Consider the following 14,990-nt stretch of genomic DNA (forward strand, 5'->3'; position numbering starts at 1 on the left):
TATCAAATAAAACATAATTTTAAATATCAAATACAAACAGGAGAACTCTTCTTTAGCCATCACATTCCTAATTACTACTCCCCCAAAGCAACCTTTTTCCATAACAAGTTATTTCTGCTCTCCATTTTATTTCTCATCCAACTTTTCTTCTGGTATGTAAATCTCTTTTTCTATATATCATGTACACACTACTTCTTGATTTAAAAAAAAATCCATTGAGAAGAATTTTGTTCTTTGACAATATACGCATACTCTCACATACAAACATACACACCTTCTCCATCCTTCCAGTGTGGGTATAACCATTTCATATTCAGTGTTTGTCATTTAATTATGATCAGCAGAGCCATAGAGTCTACTGATTATATGCCCTTTCTTGTATAATATTTTGTTTTCCCAGGAATAAAGAGTTGCTTACTTTTGTTGGTCTTTTCCCCTCTCAATTCTTAATGTTCCTATACCATCACCAAACTCACTTAAAAAGGAACTGTAAATGTCCCAATAAATTCAAACTATTAGTTGTAAATTTCTTCTTGGACACGCTTCCTGGATCTTTCTAGGTTTAATTTAGACTAACTCACCCTTAGTTTCACCAGGGTCGTTATGGAACTCCTCTTTACCACTGTTCTCATAATTCCTTTACCTCCACCCTGTGTTTGGATCCCCCCTTTCGTGGATGGCTTATGTATCTGTCACAATAGCTCAAATTATGCTGCAGTAACAATGACCCACAAATCTCAATGGCTTACAATGACAAAGGTTTATTCCTCATATACATGACATGTCCATCATGGGTCACCTCTGTGCTATATCTTCATTCCAGGACCCAGGCTGACAGAGCATCCTCTGCCTAAACACTGCTAGTGACCATGGCAGGAGGAAAGAGTCATGGCCAATCATGAGCTTGTTCTTAAAGTGTCTGCTCAGAAATGACACAAAACACTTCTACCTCCATTTCACTGACCAAAGCAAATCACGCAGTCAAGTCTGACATCCACAGAGCAGAGACACAATCTTCTGCAGGGCGGCAAAGTTAACGACTGTGAACAATGACGCTATGGTAGCAGGTCTTCCTGTTCTTGTACTTTCCATCTTTTTCATGAAATTCACCCTCCACCCTCTTCGATTTATATCTTTTCTTATTCCTTTACTGTCATTTCAGTAGCTTCAGAAGCGTGTTCAATCTGCCATGCTGAGCCAAAAGTCTACCAACCAATCACTTCAAAAGGACACTTCTAGGACATGGTCTATTTGAAGGATGAGGACTGTCTGTGATGATTGTTTTCATTCAGTGTATCATTTTCCATTTTTCCCAGATCCTACAAATGTCAGCAAAGGATTTAAACTGTATTTCTCTATGAATACAAAACTGCCCAATATGGTAAATTCACTTTAAAATTGAGGAGGAATTTTCTATAACACCTTTGATCTTAAGTATCTTGACTCTTGTTTTTTCTGATTTTCTCTAAGCTCCAAGCTTATGTCTGTGATGAAATCAAGCTGCTCAAAACAATTTCATTTAATTCTGTAACCACAGATGATAATATATTTGACATGCTGGCCTAGCTCTGAAATCTACCTGTCATTGCTATCTGTAACTTATCTTAAATATGATGTATTTGGCAAAATACAGTTCTAAAATATATTTCCATATACCAAAATCTAACTTAGTTTTAAAGTGGCACACACAGTAAAGTTACCAGAGGATAAGAATACACAAGAAACAGTCAAATTCCACTTTTTGTTACATTAGTTTTTATTTGATATTCTCCTTTCTAATAACTGCGATACAGGAGATTCTCAACTTAAAAAGAAAGAAACTTACTTTTTAACTCTGGAGTGTACACTACAAGACCAAGTATTTCTTAAAAGGTAAACCTCACTCAGACCCATCACTCATGCGTTGGCGCTTCCACTGCTTGGGCCTGGAAGTTCTCAGTCTAGGGGTTAAATTGGAGCTGTAGCCATTGGCCTACGCCACAGCCATAGCAACGTGGGATCTGAGCCCCATCTGTGACTTACACCACAGCTCATGGCAACACTGGGTCCTGAATGCACTGAGCGAGGCCAAAGATCAAACCTGAGTCCTTATGGTAACTAGTTGAGTTCGTTACCACTGTACTAGCATGGGAACTCCTGGGCCTGAGCTTTTGAAGCTAGGCTTTCTCAGTTCTAGTGCTCTTTCTATCTCAAAATAGGCACAGAACTTGGTAAATTACGTAATCCCTTTAACCTCAGATTCGTCATTTATAAAACAGGAATAAGGGGACTTCCAAGAAAAAGTTATGAGAATTAAACACTATAAAGCCTTGACATAGTGCCTGGCAGACAGTAAATGCTCAGTAAATGTTTGTTGAATAAATAAACTTCCTGTCCTAATTTAACAGCTACCTTATTTACTTTTAAAGCTTATACAGGTCAAATTCTATGACAACAAAGTTTAAACATCATAAATCCTTTAATAAACCATACTGTAATAAACCATACATTTTGTGTTTGACAAAAATTCAAATATACTTATTTGTTAAACATCTTTTTTTTTTTAATTAAATGAAGAAAGTTTAAGATTTTCACTTCTTTATTAGGCTCTTCTAAATAGACCCAATTCTAGAAAGGGATGGTTATCTCCTTAGTTTCAAATCCTTTTAACCCAGTAAATCTGAAAAACTCACCACAAACCTGCATCAACTCTGCCTCTTGACATGTCTCTTTCTGGCCTGTGACATATACTGTACATACATGTGACATGTACATGACAAATGTCAGGACTACATAGAGATCCTTGCTCTACAGATCTCGAATCACTATAGAAAACCAGTCCTGAGTGAAGCTGGGTTCACTGTCCAAAGGATGATGAATGAATCTATATTCTACAGCATCAGAGAATATATAGACCAGATGCAATTATTGCATAAAGTATCACAATTATTTTAAAACATGTGAAAGCACCTGGAGTAAAACTTTCGGAGAACTTCTGATGTCAGAAGCTGAAAGAGTTTTGTAAATAAACTAAACTAAAACCAAATGACTATGGCTGCCAATATCTGTCAAGCCACGTCAGACATTAAGGAGAAAAGAAAGCAAAATAAACTGTTCATTTCTTTCTTATGGAAACACATTAGAAACATTTTACTATGCACCCCAAAGGCTGCCTTCCGTTTGCATTCATGTTCAACAGCAGAGAGGGTGTGGCCGGTGTAAGAAAAGCAATGGATGCGAAATCAGAACGTGTGGGTCTGGCAGGGTTGCCTCCACACCGAGACTCAGTTTTCTCATCTGCAGAACAGCAGTGAGAATGCCCACCCTTCAAACTTGTGAGGATGAAATGTGGTAAAACACACCAAAGGCCTGGAACGGTGTCGTCCAATGGAAACATACGGCGAACCACAACTGTGAACCCCAAGTGTTGTTTTAAGTCAAAAATCAAAAAGAAGCAGGGAAATTAATTTTGATAATATACTTTATTTACCTCAATATATTCAAAATATTACCATGCCAACAGGTAAATCAATATAAGACTATTGGGATTTTTGACATTCTTTTTTTTGGTATTAAATCTGTGAAAAATCAGTGTGTATTTAACACTCATGGCACAGCTCAAATCAGACCAGCCAGAGGCCAGGTGCTCCACAGCCCTGTCAGTCCGCGGGACCATATCGGGCAGCACAGGCTGAAATCGAGGTAAGGCTGAACACAGGGCTACTAGATCCAGCAAGATAAACCCTGTGAGACCTAGTAAAGTTATTTTTTTAATCAACCACATCAAAGAGAGTTCGTATTCTCATACTTTTGATATAGTACATAATATATAATATTGTAATAAGAATTTGAAATATTATCTATACCAACTATCTTATCCAAAATAGGAACAACCAAAAATTATCATAAGCCACTGATATTTATTTTATATTTATTTTTGTGGTTATTTTATTAGGATTTAAATTATATATTAATCTGACATAAAGTCTAATAATCTCAAAAAAGATAATACAACTGACATAACGATAAGCATACTAAAAATTCTAATGACTACTAGCTACAATTGACTAAACTATATCTTCCAACAAAGAAACAGGAAAACTAATAAGTATTTCTCTATATTACTAAATTTTTCACTTCATAGGCCGTACCATTAGAAAGTCATGTTATAGTTTTAACAGCTTTCTCATACTTTTTTCTCATAAAAATTTAACTGTATTCTCCAAATAGGATGACCACCTATTAGGACAACTTAGTCATATGTGAAGATCCTTTTAAGTACATGTAGCGTTAAAATGGTGCTATATTTACTTCAAAATAATTGTGGGGTTGAAACATTAAATATTACTTGTATTACATTCATTTAATTACGATGACACTAAATTGTGCAGAGTAGGCAAATTTCTGAGCTCAAGGAGTAGGATGGGAAATATGTGGAAACCATTTCTTACCTGCAAGGTCTTTTGGGAGGCATCATGGAGCCCAGCACCTGTGCACACACACGTCTACGCAGTCTCCGTGTGGAGGGGCTCCTGCAGTGCCTCTCATTTCCCTCCGTTTTTTTGTAGGCTGCCCAGCGGGCCAGCATAAGTGCCAGATAAGATGAAAGAGGGAAACGGAGACAGACTGCTGGGCTGCTATGTCATTTCAAACCTGATAAGGGCCATTCAGTTACCTAATAAACCTCAACTCTACGAAGTGCTATGAAGTTCTTAATGAACAAAACCCTCTGGACTTTGATTTTTCACTTACTATGTATAAAAGATGGTCCTTCTGGAAGACAGGTCCCTCCCTCCATCATGTCATCAGAGGCCCAGCCAGAAGTCACTTCAGCCTAGTCACCAACATAGGTCCTGCAGCAGTACTGCAATACCCCCTGCAGCCTCCTGGCTGAGGACTGCTCCCCGGCCTCGCCCAGGTCACACCACAGACTCCTGGCTGCTGGAGGACGAGGTCCAAACACACATCAACACACCACACCATCTCCACTTAGAGTCCCCCACTGAGGCATGCGTTTCCCAGTTCCCAGGGCTGACCCCCCAGCATTCCTGACACTAACAGCAAGGAGAGTCACACAGTCTCAAACACTCGATCAGACTCACATCTGGCGTTCCTGTAGAGGAGGAAGGGGTCCTGGAGCAGGAAGTCCAGGTCTTTCGTGATGGGCTCCGTCCTGTTCTCCATGCTCAGTCTGTTCATGATGGTGAAGCCGTGCTTGGGAGAGGCAGACCTAGGGGTGGCCGGAGGTGGGGACAGAGACAAGCCATTGAGAGCAGAGCGCTGAGGACGTGGCACTTGGATGCACAGCCCCTGTGTTCTCTGCGGGCCACACCTCATGTGGGATGCGTGCTGATGCCGTGCTAGATGGTGCTAATATGTCACTTGTGTGTGTGTGCATGTACACACAAATACGGCTTGCCTGCCTATCTAGGCTGTAAGTTCCTTTAAGGCGGAGACATAACTACTTTTTAAAAAATTACCAACAGGTACTGCTAAAGCTCTGGATGGTTAATACAGAGTGTACATCACAATCGTATGCAGAAATTTTTCCTAGAAAGTGACAGTGTTGGCCTGCAATGGAAAGCTGCATAATTTCTTAGAGAAATGACATGACTCTGGTCAATGAACCTGTGAGGAGATAGAGTATAATTAACAATTTATGGAGCTCCCGTCGTGGCGCAGTGGTTAACGAATCCGACTAGGAACCATGAGGTTGCGGGTTCGGTCCCTGCCCTTGCTCAGTGGGTTAACGATCCGGTGTTGCAGTGAGCTGTGGTGTAGGTTGCAGACGCGGCTCGGATCCCGCGTTGCTGTGGCTCTGGCGTAGGCCGGTGGCTACAGCTCCGATTCAACCCCTAGCCTGGGAACCTTCATATGCCGCGGGAGCGGCCCAAGAAATAGAAAAAAAAAAAAAAAAAAAAAATTATGCAATTTAAAGCAAATAGCAGATACGTGGTTTTCCTCAGTATAAAGCAAACAGCTTCACAGTTAAACTACTATAAAAGCTTTTATCCATAGAACTGTGGCATTTAGTAACTTTTAAGCTTTCACTTCATTCAGTAAACCTTCAGTGCCTACTCTCTGTCAGGCAGAAAGAATCCAAATTACACAGAAACTGACAAGTGCGTGTGTCTACCCTTGGGGGACAGCCAGATACCAACTCACTGTGCAGCTTCTGCTGACGAAGGGACTACTACATGCTCGCACAGTGACCTGGAAACAGGCAGCCATGCCCCAAACTGGGGCACAGGGTAACAAGCCCACCGAAATGCTGTGCGCAACACCAAGAAAGGGGGTTTATATCTGAATCTCGTCTCTAGCCATTTGAAAGTGAAGTGAAATACAGCTGCATCACCACCTACAGTTTTGAGACTCCAATTTTAAAAATGCTGAGAGGCAAGGCTTGCCCAACATATTTTACTAAGTGGTAAAATGGTGTCTGGCATATAATCAATACCGGAAATAATCATGATAATCATTTCAACTTAAATTCTGGGCAAGAATGGAGAGTGATCTCTGATAGGGGGTCCTCTGGAAATCAGTGGGTGTCTACCGGTGTGTGTGGCTCTATTGCAGATAGACAGACACTGGAGGAAACGAAGAAAGGACATAATTTACAAAATAGCATTGAGTGTTTTTTATAAGGAATCAGAATATTCACTTTTCCAGTACTTCATTATCACAACAGGCTCTCACCTCTCTAATGGTACAGTTACTACACCACCTCAACATTTATAAAAGAGGCTCAGCAGATAAGTGTGCCAGCTGGTCTAAGCAACATCTCTAAGCCACAATTTGTGGCTGCAGTTCCATCGCCTGTACCCAAACTCCCTTGTGATTTCCATGAGCTTTCTGTCATTTCCCACTCAGAAAAGACCTCATGTTCTAGAACCTGGTATAGGATGGGGGTGCGGGGAGTGAAGAGGGGAAGGGCTTCTGTTCTTAAGGAGTTGGATCCAGAGAAGAGATTAAGGAATAGGAAGCATTTCCTTCTGAATTTAAAGGTTTGCCTAACTGACAATTCCACTAGGAACTCAAGAGTATATTACGAAGTACCTGAAATACAAAGCCACATTTTGCTTTAGTACAAAAGAGAAAATACCTGTATAATCGGTTACTCTTCTCATTCAAACAAACGGCCTATAAAAACCCCAAGTGCAACTCAGCACACCTTTCCTTCAGTTCCGGGCATAAGGGTACTGTGAGAAGTGAATGAGAACTCATACAGGATGCCTGGGATGCCTGGGTGCCTCCCACTTCAGGACTCCAGGGGCAGTCCACACTCCCCTGAAGGCTGGAGGGGGGCATGCCCTGGTGCGTTTGGAACGTTCTGGCACAGGATGTAAACCAATCAGCCAGCAGCTCCCTGGCACACCCATCATGCTGTGAAGAAGCCTGCTCCTGGGTACCTGCTGGGCCCTCCCTCACCCACTCCTCTCCTCCCACCCCCACAGAGATGGCCCGCCCCTGCCCCTCTTGGTGCTGCTCTGGTCCTGCCTGTACCTGTGGTCCGACGTCATTGCTGGCCTTCTAAAGCCCCCCGTTAGCCCCCATCAGTTTCCTCTCCTTCAGAGAACACTTCTCTCCCAGTCCTAACAACCTACTTAACACAAGTGACTCCAAACCCTGCATCCCTGCCATTCCGAGTGTGTGGGTGCCACCATGGGAATGCCCTGCCATCACTCCAAAATTACCATTTCAAACTAAAATTAAAACTATCTTCAAACCAGAGTCGCAACCTTCTGTCTTTCCGCTGTGCTCATGATTCTGTCGTGCTGTCTCAGTTTTCCACTTCAGAATCTCACCCGCCTTCTATATTTGCGGCCTTCCAACAACCCTCTCCACTTCAGCTCTTTCTTCTGTTCTGCAGGTCCTGGTCACACCTGCCCACTGCACTCACCTTACCGGTGTCCTCAGATGCGAATGCACTGACTTTCCCCACACATTTCTCAGAACTCTATTACTCCCTGCTTGTAAACCTTCAATGGCTCCCTACTGCTAGGACAGATTTCAAAATCTTCAGTCTGATATTTCAATCCAGCAAAACATCTTTACCCCTACTATCAGGTCCTAACTCCCATCAGCCAATACAAACTGCCGGCACGAGGCCCCCCTTACTGGGCTCTGCCACAGTAGGGTCTCCCCATTCTCCTGGGGGGTTTCTCCTCCCCCTTCTGCAGGTTCAGCTCCACCTCATGCCAGAGGCCGACCTGCCACCTCTACCACAGCCACAGCCCATTCACTGCTCATCACTCATCAACTGGCACTCGGAACCGTCTGTCCACATCATGCTTCATCCTCAAAGGGGAATGTGTTTGCGAAAATAAGAGGGTATGTGTGCACACACACACATGTTTTCTGACTGCCCAATGAGACCATTAGCTCTGGAAGGGTCTGTATGAGGCCTCTGTATCTTAGCTTTGTTACCGATAATGGTGATGGGCTTTAGCTATGATACTTTATGTGAATGTTTGTGAATTCAAACTTTGGCTATTAAGACAACATACATACCATATATCTCTGTGTACACGTATTTACAATATCTTATAAAAATTACCAAAAAACATGACCCTCTTAAATCTATCCTGAAACATACACTACTAGGTCTACAATGGAGGACTCAAAGACATCTCTAATTTTGGGTCATGCTTTTTTAAAGAGTCAAGGGTGGGGTGACCAATAATACCCTCTTCCAAATATTGATTAAATAACCTAACATTCTTAACAGCATACTCCTAGCTTCTTGTCGATCCATTACTTTCAGGCACTTTGGACCATTCATTTGAAGTAAAGAATAAATATTTGGAGTTCCTGTCATGGCTCAGCAATTAGCGAACCCGACTGGCATCCACGAGGATGTGGGTTTGATCCCTGGCCTTGCTTGGTGGGTTAAGGATCCGGTGTTGATGTGAGCTGTGGTGTAGGTCACAGATGGGGTTCGGATCGCATGCTGCTGTGGCTCTGGCATAGCCCAGTGGCTACAGTTCTGAATGGACCCCAGCCTGGGACCCTCCATATGCCACGGCCTTAAAAAGACAAAAAGACCAAAAAAAAAAAAAAAAAGAATATTTAATACTGTTTAAAAAAAAAAAAACAAACACAGATTTAAGTTTATCTATGTGGAAGTTTAAATTATATTCTGAAATGAGTACTCGGCACACTACACAGATGGCATTACTCAGTACTCCCTTCCTTATGTCAGCTAATAACTTGAAACTAAGATCCAGTTTTTTCACTTCTCTGAAATGAAACTACACTTAAGAAGGGTGACACAGAGCTAAGGCATTACTTCAAAGACTGTCCGTTTCTTTACAAAAGTAAAACACGGGAGTTCCCGTCGTGGCGCAGTGGTTAACGAATCCGACTAGGAACCATGAGGTTGCGGGTTCGGTCCCTGCCCTTGCTCAGTGGGTTAAGGATCCGGCGTTGCCGTGAGCTGTGGTGTAGGTTGCAGACGCGGCTCGGATCCCGCGTTGCTGTGGCTCTGGCGTAGGCCGGCGGCTACAGCTCCGATTAGACCCCTAGCCTGGGAACCCCCATATGCCGCGGAAGCGGCCCAAAGAAATAGCAAAAAGACAAAAAAAAAAAAAAAAAAAAAAAAAAAGTAAAACACTCTTACCTTGTGTAAACAAATAAGGTTCCTTCCACATCAGTCTTTTCCTAAAAAATAAAAACAAAACAAGCAGCAAAATGGGTATATTCTCTTCACGAACAGGAAACACAGAGGACAGAGAACATAAGCTTCTTAGAGAAAAGGAACTGGATCCAGTTTCAAGTGGGACCAAATATACGTAACAGGCGGGGCATTTCTTGGGAAAAGGAGAAACAGATTTTCTACCAACTGTGGCCCGGCTGACCAAGCAACAGGAAGCATGCTTTCATCATTTACAAAATAAGCCATCGGTATCTCTCTTTACCAACACACCTCTGGCTGAACAAAAATAAATAAGTATGCTCCACATATCTCAGAAGGTTGAGATATAGTTAAGTATGCTATCTTTCCCTCCAGCCCCTGAACTGGGGCCACGGCAAGCTGCACAAAGCCCTCATGGCTGCACCCTGGTCTCCTTTTCTTTATTTTCTGGTTTCCTATTCTCTTATAGTATCCTGTCACCTAGGAGGGCAGGTGATCTGCAATAACTCCACTTTGACTCCTATGCAGAAGGCCGAAATAATGCTGTAGATTTCAGACAAAGCAATCACCTACTTGGTGCAGACTATTGAGAGTCAAGTCTGGTCTTTGAAATAAAGTTAGACAGAAGCAGGACCAAGCTAGGACTCAAGAGATCTAGAGGAACTGGGGAGCTGTAAAGTTAAAATAATCAACTATCATTTCAATTCACTGGGAAAGACTCTTTTCCATCTCTAGGCCCTGATAAAAATATTCAGCTTATTAACAAAATTTTTAACAATCCATTTGTCTGATTAACTAGTCATCAGACCATTGCAACTCAGAAAATGTATTTTTGCTATTCACATGGCTTAATTTCAGCATTGTATTTAACCTCTTGACATTTTGTTATTTATATACCCATTAGCAAAGTCATTCAAAGTGTAAGTGCTTTGTAATTTTGGTGAAAAACACTCTCTTTAAGAAACAAAGGTGTAATACTTAAATGATAATTCTGAAAGGCACACAAAAAATTGAAAGTATGACCCTTTCTACGCTCAAGTAATTTTGTCATCCTTAAACTAGACTATAAAGTGATCACTTGCTATGAGGACAAAACAGTATTTGATCCTGGACTGCTTCATCCCAGAGATCTGAATCAGGATGCTTATACAGATGAGCACACAGAAAGCCAATAGCTTCTGACTTGTTTCCTTTCTTCCTTAATGAAGTAGTAACAGAAGTTACCATTTCCTTAAGGGAAAAAAAAAAAAAGCCTTTCATGCTCAAATTTAATTTTAGAAAATCCAGAACCAGAATTATAAAAGGCATGCTTCTCCTGAAATTATTCTCTAATGCAAAATATGCAATTCTTTTTTTTTTTTTTTTTTGTCTTTGTTGTTGTTGTTGTTGCTATTTCTTGGGCCGCTCCCGCGGCATATGGAGGTTCCCAGGCTAGGGGTTGAATCGGAGCTGTAGCCACCGGCCTACGCCAGAGCCACAGCAACGCGGGATCCGAGCCGCGTCTGCAACCTACACCACAGCTCACGGCAATGCCGGATCGTTAACCCACTGAGCAAGGGCAGGGACCGAACCCGCAACCTCATGGTTCCTAGTCGGATTCGTTAACCACTGCGCCACGACGGGAACTCCTGCAATTCTTAATTAGTTTATCATCCTGTCTCAGTTTCTCCACTGAAAAGAGATAATCAGCTTACACCACCACTCAGATCTTTTGATGAAAAAGCATATTTTTCACCAAAGGTTCTATGACACCTAGATTAAAAAAAGGGCTTTGGAAATCTAAATTTCTGGTCTATTATGGCTGAAACGGCTCAAACTCATGCATTTTCTTCGTCCCTCCACAATTATTCAAGGGTAATCAGATTTTTTTTTTCCCTCTGGGCAAATCCCAGGTTTGAGGGTGTGAGGAATAGTTAAAGCAAGATTTTATTAGATCCTCTTTAGGTTCTCCAAGTAAAGAAAGACTTTTATGTTTAAGTATTAGTTCACAGTTCTGGGGGATTTCAGCTTCAATTTTAGAAGTACGATTTAATGATTTAATGTTACGCTCTATTATAAAATCTAACAAGTGCTCCCAAATTAAGCAAAATTTAAAATAATAAAATAGAATGTAAAACAGTCCTAGTTTACAAATTATTGGAACTTGGCACACTATTTGACACTTTTGAAAAAAACTCAGTGCAATCTATATCTCATTATTCTTTTAAAATGATGAAAAAAGTAAATCTCCATTAACCCTCTAAATTTGTCTCTCTCAATCATGTTCGTAGCATCTGAGTCCTCTAAGAAGCTTTCAACAAACATCAAATGCTTGGGCCTCATATCCAGAGATTTTAATTCAGTGGGTTGCACTTTTTAAAACTCCAAATGATTTTGACACACAGACCTTAGAAAATCACTAGCTAGAAATAACAACGGGACACTAGTTACTCTAAGGCAGTTTCTTTTGATGTTTGGGGCCAAATAAATCTTTGTTGTGGGGCCTGTCCCATGCACTACAGGATATTTAGCAGCACCCCTGGCCTCTACCCTCTGGATGCCAGTAACAAGCTCCCTCTCAGAGTGATAACCAAAATTTTTCTCCAGACCCTGCCCATGTTGGCCAGAGGCAAAATCAACTCCAGTTAAGAACTACTTCTTCAAGGGCTGAGAGGTAAAAATAGCACCAGGATAAAATCGACACAGGTATTTTTAAGGAGTGGGCTTTCCAGGCAATGGGAAGTAAGTCTAGTTCCAAAATTCTTCCTCCAGTCCTAACATACTCCTTCTCCATCCTCCTTTAAAGCAGCTCATTTTCTGTCCACCCTTCATTCCTTTTTCCTCCTGCACAATGACTGAAGTCATCCTTTATCTATTTTCAGTGTACCAAGAAGTCCCCTCCTGGAAGGCCCACCTGTGTATATTTTCTCCTCTAAGCTTAAAAATTTTCTGTATAAGTTTGTCAGGCTCATGTTCAGGAGCCCCCATCCAGAAGCCCTGGGTGGGGGCACCTGGAGACCTGTGACAATTTGTTTACCCCAGCAACTGCTCTGCAGCTAAACTAGGTTTCTCTCTTTTTTTCTGGCTACCACAGCCTTGGAGATCAGCACTTTGAAAGAATGACCTTTCACGGAATGACTTATGCACGGTCCGAAGGCAACAAGTCCAGGAAGCAGGAAAACATAACTCCTGTAAATAATGTCTTGTGACACTTGTGCCTTCCGATGAGCTATAGTGGAAGGGCCTGGTGGGCTTCCGTAAGACTCCGTCACTGTGTTAACAGGTACCTGTCTCAGAGATCGCATCCAAAGCCTGGAGGAAACTGTGCCTGTTCATCTCTAGAACTCCCCAGACTCTCGCCCTGGCATCAGGTCAGTTCAGAGAACTATACGCCCCTGTTCCTCGTCTCTGCTCCGGGATTTCCTCGCCAGAATTGGGACACTATGCCTTTGGTATTTTCCTACAGGGCAGCGTAACAGCCACATGTAGACCACCTTTGCATTTTTACAGGGGCCACTGACGAAACTGTCCACTGAATCGTTCAATGTCCTTTATACAGAAATAAGGGTAACACATTCCCCGGAAAACCAGGAGAAGCAACCTGCCTCCTGCGCTTGGTCTTCCTCCCATAGAACCACGCGGGCGGAGGTGTCCCCACTTCCCTCCAGCTAGCGGACCCCATTCCCGACGCGTTTCGGTGAATTTCCTCAGTTACTAACTTAGTGCAAAACCGTTCTCTTCTAGACAACTTTAGGACCTGTTTCTTAACATCTACTTTGGGAAATGGGTTAGGAGTGGATTTTAAAGACTGAGGCCGAGGAGACGAGCAGGCTGCAGGGACGAGACAGGGTGATGATGTGCTATCCATTCCCCGGGAGTTTTCCTCACAGACGGAACGGGTCAGAGGAGTGTGTCTGACCCGCTCGGTGCGATCAGTCCCGTCAAAACCGTGGGACGCGCTTCGGCAACCAACGGCGGGTGTCGCCAGGGCGGGGGAGACCCTGGGAGGGACAATCCCCGCCTGCCCGGCCCCTCCCCCAGCCCCGCCCGACCCCGCATGCACGCACCCACTCATTGGCCCGGTGGCCGAAGGTGTACAGGGCCACCTGGCTGGCCACGTCCACGATGTGGCTGATGTAGGGGTCGTGGCGCCGCAGAGCCGCCAGGCTGATGTCGCGCCCCTTCCCCGCCCGGCCACCAGCCGCCGCCGCCATCTTCCCGTCCGCCCGCGGGCCGCGGCAGCCCCGTCAGTGGAGCGCAGAGCGCGCAGGCATCACTGGTCGATGGCCACGCTGCGCTCTCCCGCGATCGTTGCTAAGGCAACCGCAAGCCGGCTCCTGAGCGGTCCAGCCAGCATCCCGCAGACCCCAGGGTGGCTGGATGCCTGACGCATCTTCTCCCGCGCGCTCGGCGGTCAGACTTACAATAAACACGCCTTGAATGTCTATAACTGAGCAGGGAGGGAACTGCAGTTTCTTAGGCGCGGATATCCGGCGGTTCTCAAAGTGCGGTCCTTGACACCCTGGGGACTCGAAGACCTTTTTAGTGGGCCTGCCAGGTCAGAACCGTTCTCGTTACAATCCTAAAACTCATCGGACTCATGCTTTTTGCTGACTTTTGCATGAATGCTGCAAAAACAATGGTGGGAGAAAGTGCAGGGGTCTTACTGTGAATGCAGGCAGGCACCACACTATATATACAACTGTCACTTGATAGTGTACGTGATAAGGCAGAAAAATTATTAGTTTTATTACGTTTCAACCCTTCGGTGCGCTTTAAAAATTCTGTATGGAAAAATAGGCAAAATGCATAAAGTACGTGTGCTGGAGACTGAGCTGCCATGTTTGCCTCCAGGAAAACTTGGGTGCTTGAGTTGCAAGCTGAACTAGTGTTTTTATTTTTATTTTCATGGAACACTATTTTTCCTTGAAAGAAAGAAGGACAGACTACAGTTATTCAGACAGGCATTTGACAGACTTTTTTGGAAAATAAATAACGTGCACCTGTCACTTTCAGGAAAACAAGGAGTAATTACTGTTGCCAATGATAATTTTTGAGCTTTCAATTGAGAATTAGAAGTTTACAAAATGTGTATCTACTGCCATGAGCTTGACAGCTTCTCAATACTTAAAGTCTTTTCTGATGAGACGGCTGGGTATTCGGAAAGTCTATAATGAGGGATTTGCTCTTTAAAACTTCGGAGAAAGGTGAATGTTTATCACTCTGGTATGTCTGTTATGTACATAACTGGATTACACTTTTGTGAAAACATTTCACTAAAGCTTTAGCTTTTATCTTTTCTTTTCTTTTTTTTTTTTTTTTTGCTTTTTAGGGCTGTACCCTCAGCGTATGTAAGTTCCCAGGCTATGGATCAAATCAGAGCTACAGCTGTTGGTCT

General features: G+C 43.0%; 1 protein-coding gene across 2 annotated transcripts in view; it reads right to left on the reverse strand.

Moving 5' to 3' along the window:
• Positions 1 to 13,820, reverse strand: part of DCP1B (decapping mRNA 1B) — a 52,297-nt gene extending 38,477 nt beyond the window's left edge. For both annotated transcript variants that reach the window (XM_005664125.4, XM_003355609.5), the window contains exons 1-3: positions 13,660 to 13,820; positions 9,599 to 9,639; positions 5,082 to 5,209 (exon numbers count right to left, since the gene is read on the reverse strand). In XM_005664125.4, the coding sequence (XP_005664182.3) occupies positions 5,082 to 5,209; positions 9,599 to 9,639; positions 13,660 to 13,806 (316 nt within the window). In that variant the 5' untranslated portion in view covers positions 13,807 to 13,820. The remainder of the gene's footprint in view (positions 1 to 5,081; positions 5,210 to 9,598; positions 9,640 to 13,659) is intronic.
• Positions 13,821 to 14,990: the final 1,170 nt, after the last annotated feature.

This window comes from Sus scrofa, chromosome 5, assembly GCF_054392235.1.
Source record: "Sus scrofa isolate SSC_HxYL_T2T_F1_AM1 chromosome 5, Sscrofa_HxYL_maternal_Yorkshire_Landrace_v2.0, whole genome shotgun sequence".
Classification (NCBI taxonomy): Eukaryota; Metazoa; Chordata; class Mammalia; order Artiodactyla; family Suidae; genus Sus; species Sus scrofa.